Source organism: Myxine glutinosa, chromosome 14 (genome assembly GCF_964187855.1).
Source record: "Myxine glutinosa chromosome 14, kmMyxGlut1.1, whole genome shotgun sequence".
Classification (NCBI taxonomy): Eukaryota; Metazoa; Chordata; class Myxini; order Myxiniformes; family Myxinidae; genus Myxine; species Myxine glutinosa.
In genome coordinates this window covers 56,917,682-56,939,395 of record NC_136274.1, presented here as the reverse complement: position 1 = coordinate 56,939,395, position 21,714 = coordinate 56,917,682, and the positions used below count along the sequence as shown (strand labels likewise).

Here is a 21,714-nt window from a genome sequence, read left to right as displayed (position 1 = left end):
CGGGGACAAGGTGTGCGGAGACGTGTGGTGGCTGCCGCAGCCATACCAGGAAACTGGCAGAACTTCCTACGAGTGGACAGCAACAAGACCGAGCTGTTCAGGTTCCTCTCAGCAGCTCTCATGGAATGGTTTGACCAGGAGGACAAGCAACTCGTCATTACTGATGGAGAGGCAGTGCTCAGCAAGCCACTACTGCCAGATCTGACCTCACTCGCCCCATGTAACCATGAAGAGGCTGACAGTCGGATGTTGCTGCATGCATCTCACGCAGTCCAGCATGGACACCATGCAATACTCATCCGGACTGTAGACACCGATGTTGTGGTGCTGGCAGTGTCCCTGGCACAGGAGTTGCAACCAGAAGACAAACTGTGGCTGGCATTCGGAACAGGCCAGAGTTTCCGATACCTAGCAGCACACGAAATAGCAGCTGGATTGGGACGAGAGAAGGCTCGTGCACTGCCAATGTTCCACGCTCTAACTGGATGCGACACTGTGTCTAGTTTTCATAGACATGGCAAGAACACTGCGTGGGCAGTCTGGACGGTACTGCCAGAACTCACTGAGGCGCTGCTGCTGCTGTCCTCTGCACCTCGTGACATACCAGACGATGCAATGCGCATCATCGAGAGGTTCGTGATCCTGTTGTATGATCGAACCAGCAAATGCACAGACATTGACAAGGCCAGGAGGAAACTCTTCGCAAGGAAGAACAATGTGCAGCTCATCCCTCCAACGAAGGCAGCTCTGGAGGAACATGTCAAGAGGGCAGTGTATCAAGGTGGACATGTGTGGGGTCAGATACTGCTGCCAGCACCAGAGCTCCCTCCACCAACCAACTGGGGTTGGTCAAGGACTGGAGAAGGACAGTACACACCTTACTGGACCAGGCTAACTGAGGCAGCTCACAGCTGCATTGAGCTGGTTTCTTGCAAGTGCAAGAAAGGGTGTGTGAGGCGCTGCAAGTGCAAAAAGGCTGCCCTTCAGTGCACAGCCCTCTGTGTGTGTGAAGGGGACTGCACATGACGATGAGTCAACAACATACATGTACTTGTGGCAATGCTGAACTTGTTAACATGACACTGTTTATGTACACGTATCTTCAGTACCGGTATATACCTAGCCTCAGATACCAGTACACCTAGCCTCAAATACTAGACCATGTAGCATGTCAGTATTATACCTAAGACATTTACAGAACTAAGACATTCTTTTCAAAGTATTGTGTTGAATCCAATATTTGCCTAGATAATTTCCAAATAAAATTATATAACAGACTGTGATAGATAATATTAAGTTGAAATTGGTACCATTGGATTCCTTGCCCCCAAAAACATACATTTAGATACCAGAATCAAGTCAATAGCTGCATTACGTCCAGAGATAATAGCAAATGTAGATTTCAAGTGGCGGCCATTTTGAAATCCAATATGGCGGACATAAAGAGAGAATTTCAAGTGGCCCAATATCTGAAAATGTTCGCAACATATTAATGTACATTTGTGCCAAATTTGGTGCTTGTATCACAAAATGCACAACAGGTTTGCTATGCTGCTACACTATATAGTTCTGTCTCTATTCTATATAAATAAAAGGACTGGGTCTCTCCCTGTGGTTGTAATCTCCATTTATGGGTTTCAGACGGTGGAACGGAGTCCCCGAGGTCCCAAAGTATCCACCTTAATTTCGCCAAAGGATCACGGACCAAGGACCAAGTTGTGAAGTTTTGTTGTTGTCAAATCTTTGTTCTGAGAGCTCTTTTCAGGATCGTCACCGAATCCCAGAAATTCTCCAATTATAGTTTGTTGGTTGTAATATTTTCCGGGAACGTTTTAAAGATCTCGCCAGGTTCTTCTTCATCATTCTCATTGCTCCAACTATCACTGACACATTGTGAAAAAAGAGGAATAAATGAGTGGAGGTGAGAAGTGGTTCTGGATTTAGGCAATTTGACTAGGATGGGGTTGCTGCTGGACCACGAGCATCCTGCAGATACTTGGGGTTTGGGGGGGGGGGGGGCAGAGGGGAGGAAAACATGTAGAGCGAAGAGGGTGCAAGACGAGAAATGATGCGGAAGAAGACAGAGAGACTACCAACCTGTTAGCGATGGCAAAGTGATAGGCCCACAGACTCAGCTTCATCGCTATAGATTCCAATAATCTAGAAAGCCTTGGTTTCCAAGCATAATACTGAGCAATATGTGAGGCAGGGAACTAGCCCAGAGGGGAGAGAATTACTCTGTCCAGCTGTATATGAAAGCCTTGAAGGTGGATAGGAAGTCAGGTGTGCCAAAAAAGGACTTTTCACATTGGGGTATGCCAAGGCGGAACACTGTATTGGGGTACTTCAGCCTTGATAGGGAGAAGAGAAGAAAGGGTTCCATTGAGAGTCACATGTTGGCTATGAGAGTGGAGGAAGTCAGTAATCCAAGTTGGTCCATAGGCAGACAGTTTGGAGAGCAAGGCACAATGCCAGACTGTATCACAAAGCTCGAGATATGTCCAGAGAGACGGCCCTGATCTCATCACTGATATGGTGGACATTGGGAGAGTAGAAGTAGCTTTGGATGGGGGATGACCTGAAATGGTGGTGGAAAGTAGACTTTCATGTCCAAAGTAGAGTGACCAGGTGTGAATCCGCATTGATAATCTGAGATGAGGCTGCTGGAGAAAAGGAATGATTTTATGTCAACTGCGATGACGGACACAATAATGACCTTGCTGATGATTGGAAATAAGAAAATTGTTTTGTAGTTGAGCAGACCCGTTTTTGCACCTTCTTTATGTAATGCTGTAATGTTGGTGGATTTCCAAGCAGATGGAAGATGACCTGTGTTAAGTGACACAGTGAAAAGGGCAGAGAGGAAATGCAAAAGCAGCAGATTTTAGGACAGCAGCAAATAACAGAATCAATTTATTTATATGACTTTTACGATCTTTATTTTATTTAAATTGAATTACATACTTGAACATTCTAGAACACAAATTGCCATCCTTTTCCATTTGGCAGTACTTCGACATGTTAAATAGGGTGGTGTATAAGAGTGGTGTATAGGACTGCTTCAATCGCGCTAAACTTCTGGAAATTTTCTCAACAATCTTTAAAATCTTAATTTTATTTAAATTTAAGTTCAGTACATACCTGAACACTGCATGGGGAAACATATTCTATGAACTCTCTAGTCACCTCTGCCATCGAAGGTGGATGGAGGTTATCTTTTCATCCCTGTCTGTCTGTTTGTGACAAGGATATCTCAAAACGTTGCGGAGGGATTTGGCCAAAATTTGGTGGAGAGCTTGGGTATGTCACAAGGACGAAATTATTAGATTTTGGTGAAGATCTGAATCCAAATCTGGATACAATAATTATTTAATTTTTAAGTGATTCTTCACCATTGAGAGATCGGGCTAAAACTGATATATAGCGTGGTATCTAAAAAAGTTGTGCACGGATTCCGCCGAAACCTGGTGGACAGGTTGGGTGTGTGACAAGGACAAATCCATACAATTTTGGTGAAAATCTGAATCTGGATCCGGATACGATAATTTTTAAGTGATTCCTTCACCAAAGCGATGGGGCGGAAAACGATATAGCACGATATCTCAAAAAGTTGTGGACGGATTATGACAAAACAAGGTGGATGATTTGGTTAGGTGACAACAAGAAGCCAATTCGATTTTGGTTCAGGTCCAGATCCGGCCTTTCAGTGGGATACAAAACATACTGTTCAGCCTGGTGGAGGTATGCGCTCCACCGAGCACCAATCTCGTTGTTGTCTCCATTTATTCAGGTCGTCATCGGATCGTTGCGTTTTTCTTGTTGTTCTACGCACCATCAAATTTGATACCATTCCATCATCCGTCCGTAACAGGTATATCCTCGAGTTCTTATTAATCCAGCATTGTGACTTTGTTAACTCATAGGTATACAACTTAATAAACAGTTCCTGTGATATCACACTTTTGTCAACATTAACATAGCATTAACCGAAGGCTCCACAAACTTGCAATGTTGCGCAAACATCAGGTGTCCTCCCACGTCCCAATAAGCAAACCCCTCATGGCATGTGTACAATTGATCAATGCTTAAAGGAAATGTCAAGTTCAGTGTGACTACATGATCAAGCTTCTCCTATTATTCCAATCAGATTGCGGGCAGCTCACAAAGCAGGTTGCTTAGGCGGTGAAGCCTGTGATGCAGAGACACACCAGAAGCAGCTTATCTTACCTTCCTGTCACAAACTGGAGCAACAACACCCGCTCTTCCTGGGTCAGCTCACCCACCACCTGCCAGAACCACTACACACACAAACCGTGTAAGCGTGCAGCCGCTCGCCATCGTTTCATGTTATTTTCGCCTGCACCGGCTCGCAGATACAAATTTGCTGATACTTCATTCGGTTATTTCAGTCCTACAACATCAGAAACATTACGCTGTAATGGGAAGTCATTCCAACTGTGATTGCTGCCAAAGTCTATTACTTCATCTCAAAGGACGAACAAGTTTTTTTGGGGTTTTTCTTTGGAATGCGTGGCAGTGCGGGGAAGGTTCACAGCAAGCTAGGTGTCGTATCCAGGTAATTCCACTTGGTTTTAGTGTGAACTAAATTATCAGGGATCACTGCCAAAACAGAGTCGATCTGGTGCAAGCTAACAAGGAATAACAAGGAACTTTGACGCAGGAGGAGGACATTCGGCCCATCGTGCGTGCGCTACATCAACACCAGACCAAACAAATCCATCTTAGGTCACAGACCCGATCTCAATGGTTGGAGAGGGTGAGGGAGGTGGAACATGTTAAAATAAAATAATATTTAAAGTACAAATATTATTAATAGTAGTAGTGGGGCACCGGTGGGAAACACATGGACATATATGTGTGTCATTTGGACATATTGAGTTCGATTCTGCACATAGAGTTTAACAAAATGGTTACTGGCAACGCGTCAGATCCAGAAAAGATGTAATCTACATAATTTATTCACTTCACATAACATGTGAATACATGTCCATGCACATGGGAAATACAGTTTGTAATGTGTAATTCCATGTAATGTAAAATGTGATTCCAACACCTCATATCTTTCCCCCGTGCCCACCCCCTCATCATTCACCCCCTCATCATTCTCCACCTCCCCCCCCCCCCCCCCCCACTCCCACAGCATGCACACTGCAAAAGGGAGGGTGTGGAGGTTCCCACACAGGGGAGATGGGGAGAGGAGGGAGCATTTCACTCAATAGACGTTTCACTCAACCAGATCACTCGATAGATGACATTCAAATATCTGCCATTGAAGCAATTGCAAATCGATCACACACTGCAAGTACCCAGCATTTCCGGGTAACAAGGAGTCGCTTCCTGACGGGAATGTGAATGAGGGGGGGGGGGGAGAGGGGGAAGGAGAAGAGGAGGGGAGTAGGAGAGGAGGGAGGCAGAGAGGAAGGGGAAGGGGAGGAGAGAGAGGGAGGGGGAAGGGAAAGGGGGAGGGGAAGGAGGAAGGGAAGAGAAAGGGGGAGGAGAGGAGGAGAGGAGGAGGGGGCAGGGAAGGAGAAGGGGTAGAAGAGGAGGGGAGGGGAAGGAGAGGGGTGAGGTAGAGGAAAAGGGAGGGAAACAGTGAGGAGAAGGGAAGGGAGGAGGAAGGGGGGGCGAGGAGGGGTGAGGGGGGGGCAAGGAGGAGGAGGAGCAGGGAGGAGAGAGAGAAGGGAAGGAGGATGGAGCGAGGAAGTAGGGGGCAGGGGAGAGGGAGAGTGACTATATCGCACAAAAGTGTTAGTCAACGAAAAAATAGGTACATAAAACAAAAAGGCAGCTCTGTCTACTGTAACGTCATGGCTTGCGAAAGCAGCCTGGATAGCATTCACCAATTGGTGGTTAATCATATTCAAAAATATATGCAATCTGAGTCCATCATCTAGAGGGAATTTTAAAAACAGATCACAATACAATGGAGTGATGCCCTATCCCATGGAAGTATGAATTAAGTTTTAAAATATCATGAAGTTAAATTTAAAAAAACTAACCCCAGAAGCAGAATCACAGCCTTACTGAAATAAATGAATATATACACTTAGTTATAAAATCGCTAGATATGGTAAATTTTGTCAGATTTCACTCCAGATTTGGACATTTATTTAGTTTACAGCATCCAATCCTCATATCCGAGTCCAGATTTTGTTAATATGCTTCAATTATGCAATGATAAATCGATCGTGTTTCCAAGGCAAGGCACATTTGAGTAGGCCGAAACAAAATGGAAGCTTAAGAACCCAGTGAGGTGCAGTAGGCTGACCAAGATGGTGGGCCACCATATCGGTAAGTCTTTTTTGTTTTTTTTCTTATGAGCACCTGGTTAATCATCTTCAAAAAGGGTGTTATAACACACAAACACCCAGTTTTCATCATTGCAATCTGTTGGAGGTCCAGGTGTATGCATGCAAAGTTTGGGGCTGCTAGGTTTCATGATTTTGGAGTTATGGAGGAGACAGATGGATGGACGGACACTGCCTTTCATTATCACCATATATATATATATATATATATTTTTTTTTTTTTTTTTTTTTTTTTTTTTGCATACAAAGTCAAGGCTTGTGGAAGAGGTAGAACACTGAATGGAACAGGACAGAACAGAACAAAAATAACAATATAAAAATGTGGGAAACACCAACAGCAGATTTGAAGAATAAAATAGAGGGAGACTTGGATAAATAAAGGGGGTGCCAAAGGAGTAAAAGAGGATGCAAGGGGTGGAAAAGATGGACACATAAGCAAATTCAAACTTAGCCATATCCTTGTCATATTCTCTTTAGGTTTACCGCAATATTTTCTTAACTAGCCTCTGTTTGCAGTTATACTTATACAAATCTGACTCCAGTCCTGGTATTTTGTAGCTACCTAATAAATGGCTTGCTTATCCTTTTTCACACTCCTTACCTCTTTACTCAACCACCTTGATCTCATTCTGCCTCTAATTTTATACCTCATTGGAATGTAATTACTCTGCACACAACACATTTGCTCCTTGAAGATTTCCCATTTATTTGATGCTGATTGCCCTATTGTTATCTTCTCCCAGCTCTCTCTCCTCATATCCACAAGGTTTGCCTTCCTTAAATATAGAAGCCTTACTCCACTATACTGAACTCTAACTCTTAACAGAATCCTTACACACATTCTCAATTAATACGTTTCACAACCATATTTACACTAATGAAACTGCTCGACTAGCAGAGAGAAACAATTAGGCCTTAGACACATGCTTCAAAATAAAACTAACAAGTACAGATACATTCAAAGTACACTGCCCCCATGTGAAATAAATAAATAACATATTCTACAGTGCGCGACATTGCTCGGGCGCCTTCGGTGCCTGGTGATGCCGCTGTGCAGTATATAGAGATGGAATTGTGAGGGAGCAGTGTACAATAATTGATTGATTAATTGATTAATTGCATAATTAAAATCTATATAATAATAGCGTAAGGACTCGACTTTGTTATCCCTTTTACGCCGCATCCAGTGACCCGATGCCCACGGCACTAATGGATTTATGATCTACGAACCGCGCTCTTTGTTTATCACGTACAGCCATACTCGAAAAATCTGAATTAGCCGATGTTGGGGCCCAAAAGCATCCGATTAACTGCCGATACGACGCCATCTTACGACGCCATCGTATTGGCGTCTGCTGGGTGAAGGCGAAGCGAGCTGTCCGCTGATTGGACAGTCGAGTGGTGTGAACATGGGTGGTGTGAACCAAATGGTCTTTTTAGCCGCATCGCAGACGCTGCTAATAGAGTGCCCTCTGCTGTTGTTGTTGTTCTTCTTGTTCTTCTTCTTCTTGTTCTTGTTCTTGCAGAGAAGACAAAACCTCAAAGCTCCACCCATTCTGGGAACCATAGCTCCACCCATTGTGGGAGAGGCTTCATATAAACAAATATCCACCATTTTATTAACTCGCATAGCTTTGAGGCCTGTTTTGTAGGCCCGTGGTGTCTTCCTCTCTCACACAGTTTTATTTCAAATCAAATTCGATATATCATTTCATTTTTCACAGTCGCTAACATAGTTTTAGACTCGGTTGAAAAAAAACGGGAAGAAAATCCGATGAAAGTTGCCCTTTATAGAACGAAATGAATTCTCAAAGGCCTGTAACTTCAAGTCCATTGAGATATATTATTTTTAAATCGCGGCATGGTCAGTCATACACCGCTCGAAATAACAGACGGGAAAATGCCGAGATATATATATTTTGTTTAAATCGCGGCATGGTCAGTCATACACCGCCCGAAATAACAGACGGGAAAATGCCGAGATATATTAAAAATTCGTCCATTTGATGACAATCGTCACGATGAAATATTTAATTTATACGTCGTCACAATAATGTGGAGAGAGGAGCATAGCTTCGTTCACGTGTCGCTACACACGAGAAATTGCCGAGATATATTTTTTTACAATCACAGCATGGTCAGTCATACACCGCCTGAAATAACAGACGGGAAAATGCCGAGATATATTAAAAATTCGTCGCCACACACGGGAAATTGCCGAGATATATTTTCACTTTGCACAAAAATAACATCAAGTAATCGAATCAATAGGAATGTCCTGTGCCTATAACATCGACGTTATAGGCACAGCTGCATCTAGGCATTGTGTAACATCGACGCGGCTTTTGTTTTAATTAAAACTTTTTGTACTTGTTATTCCCTTGAACATTTTAAATTAGGATATATAAGGAAACGTCTTTATCGTCATTTTAATAAAGTTAAATGGAGTGACGTTGCGATACTAGGGGTGCGTTGCATAAATCCTCGTAACTCAGAGAGGTGTAGCAGGTGGCGAGACGTAAGGAAGCTTAAAGATAACGAGCTGAAACAGACGAACGATATGTCAATCCCTTTCTACACCGAACGGCAATAAAAGTATGAGAGTGGGAAGGCATGGCCTGAGCACTTGGAGCATAGAGAAGGACTGATTGGACTTTTTTTTTTTTTTCTTCTTTTTTTTGGTATACTGAATCGAGGCTCGTGAAAGAGCTAACATTTACTTCACAAACAAATCAACCAGACAAACAAAACACAGAAAAAGCGGGAGCGGAAAACAAGATGGGGAGAGAAGGTGAAGCACACAAACACAACATTTGAGAGCAGGGAGATGTGTGGAAGGGAGAGGGCTTGGGGGGAGGAGAGATGGGAAGGGGGGGGGGGTGGAGGGAGAAGTATAAAACACAAGGACACCAATGACTTCCAGGACAGAAGTTGGTATTTCAAAAAAGTGGAATTGGGGTGAAATTAGCGGGGGTAGAAAAGATCAAGGTTTTGGATGGGGGAAGATAAGAGATGGTGGTGAACAGCTGTTTTAAAGACCTGGAGGGTGGAGTGGGATTGAAGAGAGTGAGGGAGTTTGTTCCAGAGGCGGGAGAAAAGAGGAATGAAGGAGTGAAGGTGAGCAGAGAGTCTTGATTTTGGCAGTTTGACCATAAGAGGGTTGCAGGCAGATCTTGTGCGACCTGTAGGAATATTTGCGGGACAGAGCCCAGAGAGAGCTGGGGGGGCAAGGCCAGAGAGGAGTCGGTAGAAGATGGAAAGACCACCAACCTGCCTGCGGTGAGTGAGTGAGAGGCCCTTGGAGTTAGCTTCATCGCGGGAGATTCCAATGATTCTGAATGCTTTGGTTTCAACAGCGTGAAGACGAGCTAGGTGTGAGGCAGGAGCACCAGCCCAGAGGGGAGAGCAGTATTCCATTGAGCTGCGGATGATAGCCTTGAATGTGGTGAGGAGCTCAGGTGTGCCAAGGAAGGACTTCGCACGACGGAGGATGCCTAGTCGGCGAATGGCTTTGGAGGCCAGATTTGAAATGTGGTTTTCCCAGGAAAGATCATGGCAGATAGTGAGACCCAAAAGCTTGAGTGACAGAACTTCTTGGAGAGGATTATTCAGAAAGTGGATGGGAGGGTTGTCCAGTCGGTCTTTTCGGAGAGACATCGTAAGAGTTTGAGATTTGTCAGGATTGAAAGACATGTTCCACTTGTTTGCCCAGCCTGTGATTTTGTCCAGGTCTGCAGAGAGTGAGGAGGCAGCAGACTGCCGATCTGAGGGATGAAGAATGGATCGACAGAGAGTAGAGTCATCAGCAAAGAGATACAGAGGATTTTCAAGAGAGTCAGAGAGATCATTGATGAAGACCAGAAAAAGCACAGGGCCTAGAACACTGCCTTGTGGAACTCCAGCCTGAACAAGAAGAGGAGATGAGAGAAACCCATTCAGGGCCACACGTTGACTACGACTAGAGAGGAAGTCCGCCAGCCATGCGTGGAGATTTCCATGGATACCAAAAGAGGAGAGTTTGGTCAGCAGAGCGGGGTGCCAGACCGTATCGAAGGCACGTGATATGTCAAGGGAGACTGCTCTAATTTCCTGTTTGGCAGGAACTTAACTTGTTTAATTGTTTGACTTAACTTAAAGAGAAAAAATTGGAGCTTAACGGAAGAAGAAGATCCCATGAGCGATCCCCTATGCCATCCATAATAGTACACTCTATCCATACACCACATCCTCCCTTCCGTGGATGTTCCACGGGTTTCGGCTAGTAAATAATAATCGTAAAATAATTAATGTCCTAACAATTGCTAATAGCATACCTAAACCAACACTGCTTCATCCAAATGTCTAACTTTTTCCAATTTTTAAAGTGATTAATTGAAAAAATGGAATAATTAATCGATTAAATGATTAATCTATAAATCAAAAATCACCTTTACAGCCAAATCACTTGGTCATTGTCTTGTCCAAATATCAGCTTCCTAGCTTGAAAGGTGCCCAAGATATTGCCAGATGAGAAAGAAAAGAAATAAGTACTTAATAAACCAATAATAATTAAGTAATTAATCAATTAGTTGATTAATCAAAAAACAAAAAATATCGTTTTTGCCAAAGCCCGTGCTCACTATTGTGCCGAAATGTCAGCTTCCTAGCTCAAAGGATGGCTGAGATATCACCCAACCAAACAAACAAACAATGATAGCTCTTTCACGAGCCTCGATTGAGTATACAAAAAAATATATATAATAAAAAAATAAAACGGAGTGAAAACTGAGCACTCCCTTTCACTTCGGCGACCGGCGATGACGTCATGCAGCGCTTGGAGTGCAATAAAATTATCCGTTAATCTGCTATTAAAACTACTGAAACCTCAATCAATATCTAATACACAACACCTGACACAATATCACGATAACAAATAAAAACTACAACGGCACTCGCTAGAGAGCATACCTCCTCCAGGCTGAACAGTTTATCTTTTGTATCCCACTGATAGGCCGGATCTGGATTCGGACCTGAACCAAAATCTAATTGGCTTGTTCTTGTCACCTGACCAACTCATCCACCAAGTTTTGTCATAAGTCATCCACAACTTTATGAAATATCATGCTGTACTGTATATCATTTTTACCCGATCACGCAGTGTGAAGAATCACTTTTTAAAAAATTTAATTCTCGTATCTGGATTCGGATTCGGACATTGCCAAAATCGAATGGATTCGTCCTTGTCACACACTCAATTTATCCAACAAGTTTCGTCGGAGTCCATCCATAAGTTTTTGAGATATCCTGTTCACAGACAGAAAAACAGACAAATGAAAAATCATTCATAGAGCGACACCTGGAAAAAGAGAACAAAGTAGAATGGCACTCAGTTTAGCATCCTTTTGACCTCAAAAATAGTTGGTGGTTGGTTTCAGTTTGCTGATATGCAAATGTTATTCAAATTTCAAGTCAATCAGATGAAAATTGAGGGTTTTAGGAATTTGAAAAGGTTGTTGACCTTTTGCCTACGTTGACCTTTTGACCTCAACAAAAATAGGATTCCGTCGGACCATCAATTCTACCGTTTGGTGAAGTTTTGTGAAGTTCAGTTTAAAATTGTGACCTTTAGGCAAGTATAAGTGAGCGGACAGACAAACACACACACACACACAAACAAACACACAAACCAGAGTGAGCAACATACTTGTCAAAAAAATTTTTTTCCCGAGTAACAGACAGTGGCAAAAACATAACCTCCATCCACCTTTGGTGGCGAAGTTAAAAAATAATTTTAAAAATCACTCATTGTGATTCCAGTATTGTAATAGCAATCCGAGATCTCTCCGTGAATGTGGAATAATCTGTTGAGGTTTGCGGCAAATTATCGGAACACTATATCTTCCACAATAAATGATCTCATACTTTTTCATGAATTCCTCAGACTGGGTTATCATTCCTACTTGCAGCAGTAAATATCTTATGAGTTACTGTAACATCCCGTTTGAGTTATATTGATGGATTGGCCTACAGTAATGGCCTACCAGAAATATTTCTAAATTTGTCTACCAACAGTGTGCTCATCTGCTTGTCGCTCTTATCTTATCTCTACTCATGTCCTTATAATTAATGTACAGGTACACTTTCTTCTAATGTCCTTGTCCTAAGTTATATGTGATGTTAGACTGTACAGGGTGGCCACGGAAATGATAGAAGATTTATTTTTAATCTCAATTGTAGATGTGTCATCATGTTATAAAATACCAAGCGAAAAGCCAAACAAATAGGCATGATAAATTCACAAGTTCAGTACATTAGTTACAAGTGTGAACTCTGCCGTGAAATATTGGCAAGTGCCGTAGAAAGCCACAAATCCGTGCCCCAAGCCCAGGCAGACTGACTCACCTTCACGACCTGCGAGTCCTCATCATACCCGCTGATGCATTCCGTATTGTGCTCCCAATCATCGATATCAATCTCGGGCATCCCGGACAGCAGAAGCTCCTGCAAAGCAAGAAAACAATCTGAAAACATCATCGAAAGCATTTCGAGAAAATTCGGCCCTAAACTCCGATTTCATTTCAAATCCAACGTTCCTTAAGTATACAGGTTATTGAACATTCTCTTTAAGGATGTGACGCATAATTATTTAATTTTGCTCTCTCATGGATGAGGTAGGTTAAACTGTCGTCATACCGACTGAGAGCAAAGAAAATACGAATGCATCAAAACTCCAAACTGCAGACAGTACCGAATCCATATGATTTCATTGCTGCAGTTCCATTGAGCCTGCATCCTGACAGGCCAAGCCGAGAATGGGAAAACATCGGTTCGAGCAGAAAGGTCAGCGAGAAGGCACGGGTAATATGAAAGACACAATCGCTTGAGAGTGACGGGATGGTTGTGTCGGTGTGGGGTTTGATTTGCCAAAAAACAAAGGTGAAAAAAAAAACATCCTCATTTCCCAGATGCCTATTATTGTACATGGACCTTTCCGCTGCATTGGAAATAAGCGGGCCCAATTTATGTTGCCGCTCGGTTTAAATATTGAATAATGATGCTTGTTGCTCTCAGTATTTATGCAGCATTTGTATGATTGTGTGACCAATTTACATCGTGATCGGCACGAAAGAATTGTTGTGGCTACTTCCAAACATCAACAACAACAAAACAAGATTTCAGGATCCGAATGGATATTTTGGCATTATTTCGATAATGATACAAGTGTTGGAAAAGTGTTGGCCCCAAAATCAACCTCAATCTGCACAAGTCCAGGGTAATTTCGATTGGGGAAATGGAAGGGGAGAATGTCAGATAAGTGCAAATAAGAAATCCGGGGAGTAAGGGTTGTGAAATGTGACCATCGACGCGGGAAAATGATGCGGATGACTGACCGTAGCTCTATTTATGTGTCGCTGCCACATGCGCACAAGTCAATATTGGCCATTTGTCAGACATGCCAAAGATGCATTTCTCTGGAAGATGCACCACTCTGCGAGACTTCAACTTGAACGGTGGTTGAGCAGCAACAAATTTACCAAAATAGCTGCAAGAAAATGCGATCACTCGAGCAAGAGAAGGAAGATGGCTCAGCCAAATGAAGACTGAGAACAGGAAAACAAAAATAAGAAATATGTGGCGCATTGAAAAGAAAGGACAGAACAAACAAATAGGCATCGTATAACAAAAAGCCAAACACTTCGATAACTTGTTTTAAGGAAGAAGGCTGGAAGTGAAATGAAGAAAGAATAATTGACAGAAGAAAAACTAAGGGAAGATGTATTTATCTTCGAAGCCAAGTTGGGGAAAAGGGGAAAGCGCAAACTCAACATTTTAAGTGTTCATCTTGAGCGAGTTTCTCTCTTGAAGTGTCATGAGCAAGACATGATCTGCTAAAGACGTAGAGCATGCAAGCAGGATATGTACTACGTGATGGCACATAACATGCAGGGTACCAGAAAGCAAAGTGAAACAGGGTGCTTCATTTGTACTTCATAGAGAGGAAGCTCGGAGAACTAAAAAACTGCATCGGTGATATCATTTGCGTAAAAATATTTCAAGCTACATATCTAAGTTGGCCTCAAAAGCCAGTCGCCAGCTGGGCATCCTCTGACGTGTAAAGTCCTTCCTTGGCACATCTGAACTCATATCCACCTACAAGGCCTTCATCCACAGCTTCATGGTGTACTGCTCTCCCCTTTGGGCTGTTGCCACTGCATCACACCTTGCACCGTGGAAACTAATACTGGAATCTCCAGCGATGAAGCTGAGTCTATGGCCCTATTACTTCGCCATCGCATACAGGTCAGTGGGCTCTGTTTTCAAGTGCCTCCTTTCTGGTCTTGTACCCTCTGCCCTTTACATACTTGACCTAAACAAATCGAACAAATACGTAATTGATCAGGATGTAACAGCCCGAAAGCATCTAACCCTAATCTACCCTCCCCCACCCCCCACCCCCAACGTTTCTGCAGAATGCACGCGGTCTCCCATTAACCCCTTTCTAGTGGCAGCAGGAAGTTGGGGTGTGAAGAGAATGACAGAGATTTGTAATCTGGTGGTGAAAGAAGGCCGCATTCCAGTGGATTGGGAATTGAGTACCCTCGTCCCTCTACACAAGGGGAAAGGTGACCCTCTGGAGTGTGGCTCGTACCGAGCGATAAAGTTATTGGAGCATGGAATGAAGGCATTGGAAAGGGTGTTGGAGAGGAGGATAAGGAAGAAAGTGAAGATCGATGAAATGCAGTTTGGATTTATGCCAGGAAGAGGAAAGACAGATGCGCTTTTCATTGTGAGGCAGTTGCAGGAGAAGTACATGGAGAAGAGGAAGAAGTTGTTTCTTGGGTTTGTTGATCTGGAGAAAGCATTCGATAGGGATCCACGCAAAGTATTGACATGGGCATTGAGGAAGTTAGGAGTGGAGGAATGGTTGATCAGAGTAGTGATGGCAATGTACAAAAGAGCGTGCACAGCTGTAAGGACGAAGGACGGGAACATTGGTGAGTTTGAGGTGAAGGTGGGAGTGCATCAGGGGTCGGTTCTAAGTCCACTACTATTTGTAGCTGTGATGGAGGTGCTGGCTCAGAACGTAAAGGAGGGTTTACCGTGGGAGTTGTATGCAGATCATCTGGTGTTGATTGCGGAAAGTATGGATGGACTGAAGGAAAAGATGAACAAGTGGAAGGAATGTATGGAGACAAAAGGTCTGAAGGTGAATATCGGACAGACGAGGGTGATGGCAAGTGGTAAAGCATGTGGTGAGGTGGAAAGAACTGGGAAGTGGCCCTGTGCTGTGTGTAGGAAGGGTGTCGGAGTCCATTCAATGTACAATGTGCGCTGAGTGGGTTCATCAAAAATGTAGTGGTCTGAGAGGGTCATTAACCAGTGTGGCAGCTACATTCAAATGTAAGGTGTGCACAGAGGGAGCTGCAGATGGAGGAAATGTTGAGTTCGATCTTGGAGACGGCGTGAAGCTGGAAGGTGTGAAAACATTTTGCTACCTCGGAGACATGCTGAATGGAGAAGGTGGATCAGACTCGGCAACGGTTGCTAGAGTGAGATGTGCATGGAAGAAGTTTCGGGAACTGAGTGGCATGCTGATGAGGAGGGGAGTGTTGTTGAAGCTGAAGGGAAAGGTGTATGCTGCATGTGTGAGAAGTGTTATGATTTATGAGAGCGAGACATGGGTAATGAACGTAGAGCAGCAACGAAGGTTGGAAAGGGTGGAAATGCGAATGGTTCGGTGGATGTGCGGAGTATCGTTGAGAGAGAGGAAGACAAATGATGAATTGCAAAAGATGATGGGAATAGAGCCTGTGATGGATGCTGTGAAGAGGAACAGGTTGAGATGGTTTGGTCACGTGTTGAGGAAGGATGAAAGTGACTTGTTGAGAAGAGTGATGGAAATGAATGTGGAAGGCAGTAGAGGATGGGGAAGACCGAGAAAGACTTGGCTAAAGATGGTGGAAGAAGAAATGCGGGCAAGGGGGTTAACAAGGAGAGATGCAGAAAATAGGGCAAAATGGAGAAGATTGTCATGGGGACCGCAAGGCTAACCCCCGCTCTAGCCGGGGAAATGGCCTTTAAAATGCCATGTTGTTGTTGTTGTTGTCTAGTGAAACTCCCAAAATCCAGGATCGCTGCTCACCTCCACTCATTCGTTCCTCTTTTTTCCTGCCTGTGGAACGAACTTCCACATTCTCTTCAATCTCATTCCTCCCTCCAAGTCTTCAAGACAAGTGTTCACCACCATCTCAGACTAATCCAAAACGATGATCTTTTCTACCTTCATGAATTCTCCCCAAGCCCACCTCTTTCTATGCTTCCAGGTTTTTCTTCCACTTCTGTAATTGAGAGTTTGCAGCCATATCTATCTTGTTTATCCACTGTCTTCCCCTTGCTCTCATTCTTTCCCAAATCCCTTATTTCACCAAGTCTCTCTTTAGTTTGTTCCCCAACCCTGTTGTTGCTCCCCCCCCCTCCCCTTTGTTCTGTTACATCCTGTTCCATTCTGTGTTCTAGCTCCTCCAAGAGTCTCGACACCGTAGACAAAACACAAAATTGGATTGGTCAATCGATAGCAAGATGAACCGAACATAACAGAAGGAAAGTATGGAGGGAAACGAGGCGAAATGAAAAGGGGTTATTGAGTATTGAGACCCTAAAATTGCTCACAATACTGGTAATGAGAAAGTGAAAGCAAACAATCATATCTAATTGTCGAAAAAGGTGCAAAATGATTAGATATGTCAAGAAGTGTGAAATGTGGTACAATGGAGAGATGCACTTCCATTATAAAGAACCACAGAAGCTTCAAGGCAAGATGATTTTTCAATCACACGTCATACGCCTGATGAATGAGGAGATGCTTTAGGTAAGTTGATCGATTAAAGGTTTGCAATCAACTTTCAAAAAAGGGCATAAACTCCTTCACTCTAGTAGGGCAATCAACACATTATGTGCTAGTCCTTGATGGAGGTCACTCTGGATTTCCTTTAACTTTCTGATCCTTTGTCTTTCTTACCAGATGAGAAGTAGGTTGTGGTTTTCTGCTCTGTGCTTCTTGCATTTATTTATTTATTTATTTTTACTTACGAGTACAAAGTCCCTCAACTACACGCATGGAGGGACTAATGTTGAAACTTTCTCCTCAATCAGATTCACAAAAATGGAATCTCTTGTGAAGACGCTGAAGCACGATGTCTGTTCCCATCACATCGCAGGCGGGTCGGTGCGCATCTCTGTTTTCTACCGTCTATTTTCCAGCATTGCTCCATCTGCTCTCTCAGTCTTCCAACCCTCCTGCTCTACCCCAGGATGTATGTGTTCTTCCATTAACCCCCTCCTGGCTAAAATTCCAAAATCCAGGCTGACTCATGCACACCTCAACTCTTATTTCCCACTTCTCCCGTTTATGGAACCACCTTCCATATAATAGGCTGTTCTGTCTCCCTATCTCCCCAGGACTTCCAGCAAGCAGTGCACTGCACTATGTTGTCATCCCCAATTCTAACCCCTAATCTTTATTACCCCCATTTACCTTTCCTAAGCAAACGATCTCACTTGCTAGCTTCAGTGTTTCCTCCTCTCTGCCTTCTCCTCTTTTCCTGTTTGTTAGTTCCCTTCATGGGCTGGCAGGATGGCTAAGAGGTATGCACACTCACCTCAAAGCTGTCGAGCATGGGTACCAATCCTGACTCAGCTAGAAAATGTCATCCCGGTGTTTCTCAGGCAGGAAGATTCATCAATGTGTGTGCCGTGCCTCAGATGCACATCTTAAACTGGTCGTCCTGTCTGCCGGAATTAGTTGTTGTGCATTAAAGATCCCCCGGTGTCATTTATGAAGAGTAGGCGAGAAATTCCAAAATCCTGCCCTAACCAACAAAGGGCACTGCATCAGTGGCAGAGTGCATCCTCAGCCTTGTTTTACATATGAAAGAAGAAGATTCCCTTGATGTTTGTCCAACTGTCAGTTCAATAGGAGAGAAAATTATTATTCTCATAATAATCTGTAAAAAGTGTGACCAAATAATCTGTTGCAGATACTGTATGAGAACCAAAAGCCTTCACCTAAAACCTAAACCTAACACCTAAAAAGCCTAAACAGATCACAAAGACAGCCTTCTTTCACCTGAAAAACATCGCCCGTCTCCGTCCATCCCTCTCCTCCGTGGCTGCAGAAACCCTCATCCACGCCTTCATCACTTCCCGTCTGGACTACTGCAATAGCCTCCTTTATGGTTCACCCTCAACAATCACCAATAAACTCCAATACATTCAGAACTCCGCTGCCCGTCTACTCACCCATTCCCGGACCCGTGACCACATCACCCCCGTCCTTTACAAGCTTCACTGGCTCCCCATCTCCCAGAGAATCCAGTACAAAATCCTCCTCTTGACCTACAAAGCCCTCCATAACCTGGCCCCATCCTACCTGGCTGACCTCCTCTCCAGACACACTCCCACCCGCAACCTCCGCTCTGCTGGTACCAACCTCCTGACCCCCCCCCCCCCCCCCCATCCGGACCAAATTTAGATCCTGGGGGGACAGGGCCTTCTCCATCGCTGCTCCCACCCTCTGGAACTCGCTACCTCACACCATCAGAGACTCCTCCTCACTCACGACATTCAAAACATCACTCAAGAAGACCCACCTGTTCAACACTGCATTCAACATTTAACCCACAGCATCTAACCCCTGACTATCTCCTCTCCTTCTCCCTCCTTTGTGCTTTGAATATTTCCCTATTGATTCTTCTTTTTTTGCAATTGTTTTTATGTTTTGCTATGCATTATGTTTTGCACTCTGTCAAAGCGTCTTTGGGCTTCCTGAAAAGCGCTATATAAAATAAATGCATTATTATTATTATTATTATTAAAAGAAGGACCACATCTCACCACCATAGTCCAAAATGAGGAGTGGCGACATACATGGAGGCAAACATGATCTGATCAGTTGGCATTTGGAAGGCTGCTCTGTGTTCCCAACTATTAAAATGGAAAAGCTCTGCTCTTTGTCAAGATTTTTGTTTATCCAAGTTGTGAAATTAGGAATAAAGATGTGGTGAAAGAGTTACAAATCAGCTCAGAATGCCACATTTCCTCTCTCATATTGCACAAGTTCATTGCTTTTGACCCAGCTGACTGCATTTGTAACCGATATTATTTCGACATTTTTTACGCAGTTAAACATTTTAAATTAAATCCGCACTTCGGTCGTGACCTCAATATGGGTTATTTGCTGATATTTGCTTGAAGGATTGTAATTAAAAATATTACATTTCACAAACATTGCAGGAGTGCCGACAAAATATAAATATTTGACAATACTGTAATGCTTAAAACATTCTTAAATCTTAAAATAAAAAAGGTAAACACTGCGATCTTGATACTGGGGTCTCAGGTTCAAACCCAACCACACCGTATTGATTTTTCAGTCTTTTAATGTCCTTGTAAATTAATATAAAAGAAACCCCAACCTCTCACACCCCCAATGATTGTCTACTTTCATTCCTTTGTCCCCTTATTATCTTCGCCAAAGGACACAGAGCATTGCATTCGGGTCCGTTTGGTGCTTGCAAAAGTACTTTGGTTGGTCGGGTCTGTTATTACTTGGCCAAAAAAAAATTTTGGGACAAGTATGTTGATCACTCCGGTTTGTGTGTTTGTCTGTCCGCTCACTTATACTTGCCTACAGGTCACAATTTTAAACTGATCTTCACAAAGCTTCACCAAATGGCAGAGTTCATGGTCCGACAGAATCCTACTTATTTTAAGGTCAAAAGGTCAACATAGGCCAAAGGTCAACAACCTTTTCAAATTTCTAAAACCCTCAATTTTCATCCGATTGACTTTCAATTTGAATAGGATTTGCATATCAGTTAACTGAATTCAACCACCAACTATTTTTGAGATCAGCATAGGCCAAAAGGTCAACATAGGCCAAATTTCAAAAATTGTCAATTTTCATCCGATTAACTTAAAATTTGAAGACAATTTGCATATCAGGTCACTGAATTCAACCACCAATTATTTTTGAGGTCGAAAGGATGCTCTACTGACTGCCATTCTACTTTGTTCTGTTTTGCCAAGTGTCACTCTTTGAGTGATTTTTCATTCTGTCTGTCTGCCTGTCTGTCCGTCTGTTTATCGCCTACAGGCCGCAATTCTACACTGATCTTCACAAAACTTAACCACATGGTAAGAATATATAATAGCTAGAAGCTTATTGTTTTTGAAGTGAAAAGATCAAGCTCACATATAATCATCAATTTTCATCCAATTGGCTTGTGATTTGAATATGGTTTGCATATGGCTCACCAAAGCCTATTGCTTTTGAGGTCAAAAGGTCAAAGGCCAAGGTCACACAAAAGTCAATTTCCATCCAAATTGACTTGAAATTTAAATAGAATTAGCATATTGGATCACTGATTTGGTTCATCAAAAGCTGGAAGCCTATTGTTGAGGTCAAAGGGTCATGATCGCATCAAATCGTCAATTTTCAGCCAAATGACTTGAAATTTGAACAGGGCTTACGTATTGGGTCACTAAATCTTATTGTTTGAGATAAAAATATCAAAGCTCAATATCACATAAAATTTTCAACTTCCATCCCATTGAATGAAGCCTGGTGTTGGCTTGGCGTTTAGGGTGCCGGCTTGGGATCCTAGGATCCTGGGTTCGAATCCCGGTCGATCGCTGAATCAACGCCAGGGGGGTTGACTCAGCCTGTGTGTTGCATCCATCCTTCCATCTTCAGAGGTCCATCTGAAGACCATCCTTCAGAGGTCAGCAAATTGAATACCAGCTCACTGGTAATTCCCTGTGTGTCGCAAGAGGCGACTAACAGGGTTGGTGGCAGGAAGGGCATCTGGCCATAAAACATTGCTTCAAAAAGGGGACCACGGTGCCCGAAAAAGGCCAACCCCTGCTCTGCAGGGGAAAATGGCCTCTCAAGGTGGTTCATCCTATTGACTTGGAATCTGAACAAAATTGGCATATTGGGTCACTGAATTTGTTCAACAAAAATCAGAACGATCGATTTTGCTATTTTGACATGTCAACACTTTCCATGACAACAATTTTATTCTGTTATATCAAATGAGAATTTGTAATTGTATTAATATTATCAAATCTCAGTAATTTTAAAGATATTAAATTGAAACTTACACAGCTTATGTATAGTATATGTAGTATATGTTTGTCATATTTGGTCAAACTTAGTCAAAGGTCAAGGTCAAGGCTATCCAAAATATGTAAAACACCAATTAAGCCACAGTTAGAAAATGCATCAACCGAATTTGTGCCGCATAACAATCAATCATGTGAAGGTCAAATCTTGAGAGGTCAAATCTTTGAAATTGACTATTTTCTGTTTCCATGGCAACTATTCTTTATTTGGACTTGGAAA

At 43.0% G+C, this 21,714-nt stretch overlaps 1 protein-coding gene across 4 annotated transcripts in view; it reads right to left on the bottom strand.

The window, feature by feature from the left end:
• The window catches only part of HACE1 (HECT domain and ankyrin repeat containing E3 ubiquitin protein ligase 1), a 612,560-nt gene that overhangs the window by 22,477 nt on the left and 568,369 nt on the right, over positions 1-21,714 (bottom strand). For 3 of the 4 annotated variants that reach the window (XM_068135928.2, XM_078768515.1, XM_078768516.1), the window contains 2 exons: positions 12,711-12,809; positions 4,228-4,298 (listed from right to left, as the gene is read on the bottom strand). In XM_068135928.2, coding sequence (XP_067992029.2) covers positions 4,228-4,298; positions 12,711-12,809 — 170 coding nt within the window. The remainder of the gene's footprint in view (positions 1-4,227; positions 4,299-12,710; positions 12,810-21,714) is intronic. The other variant, XM_068135929.2, reaches the window with a different exon arrangement.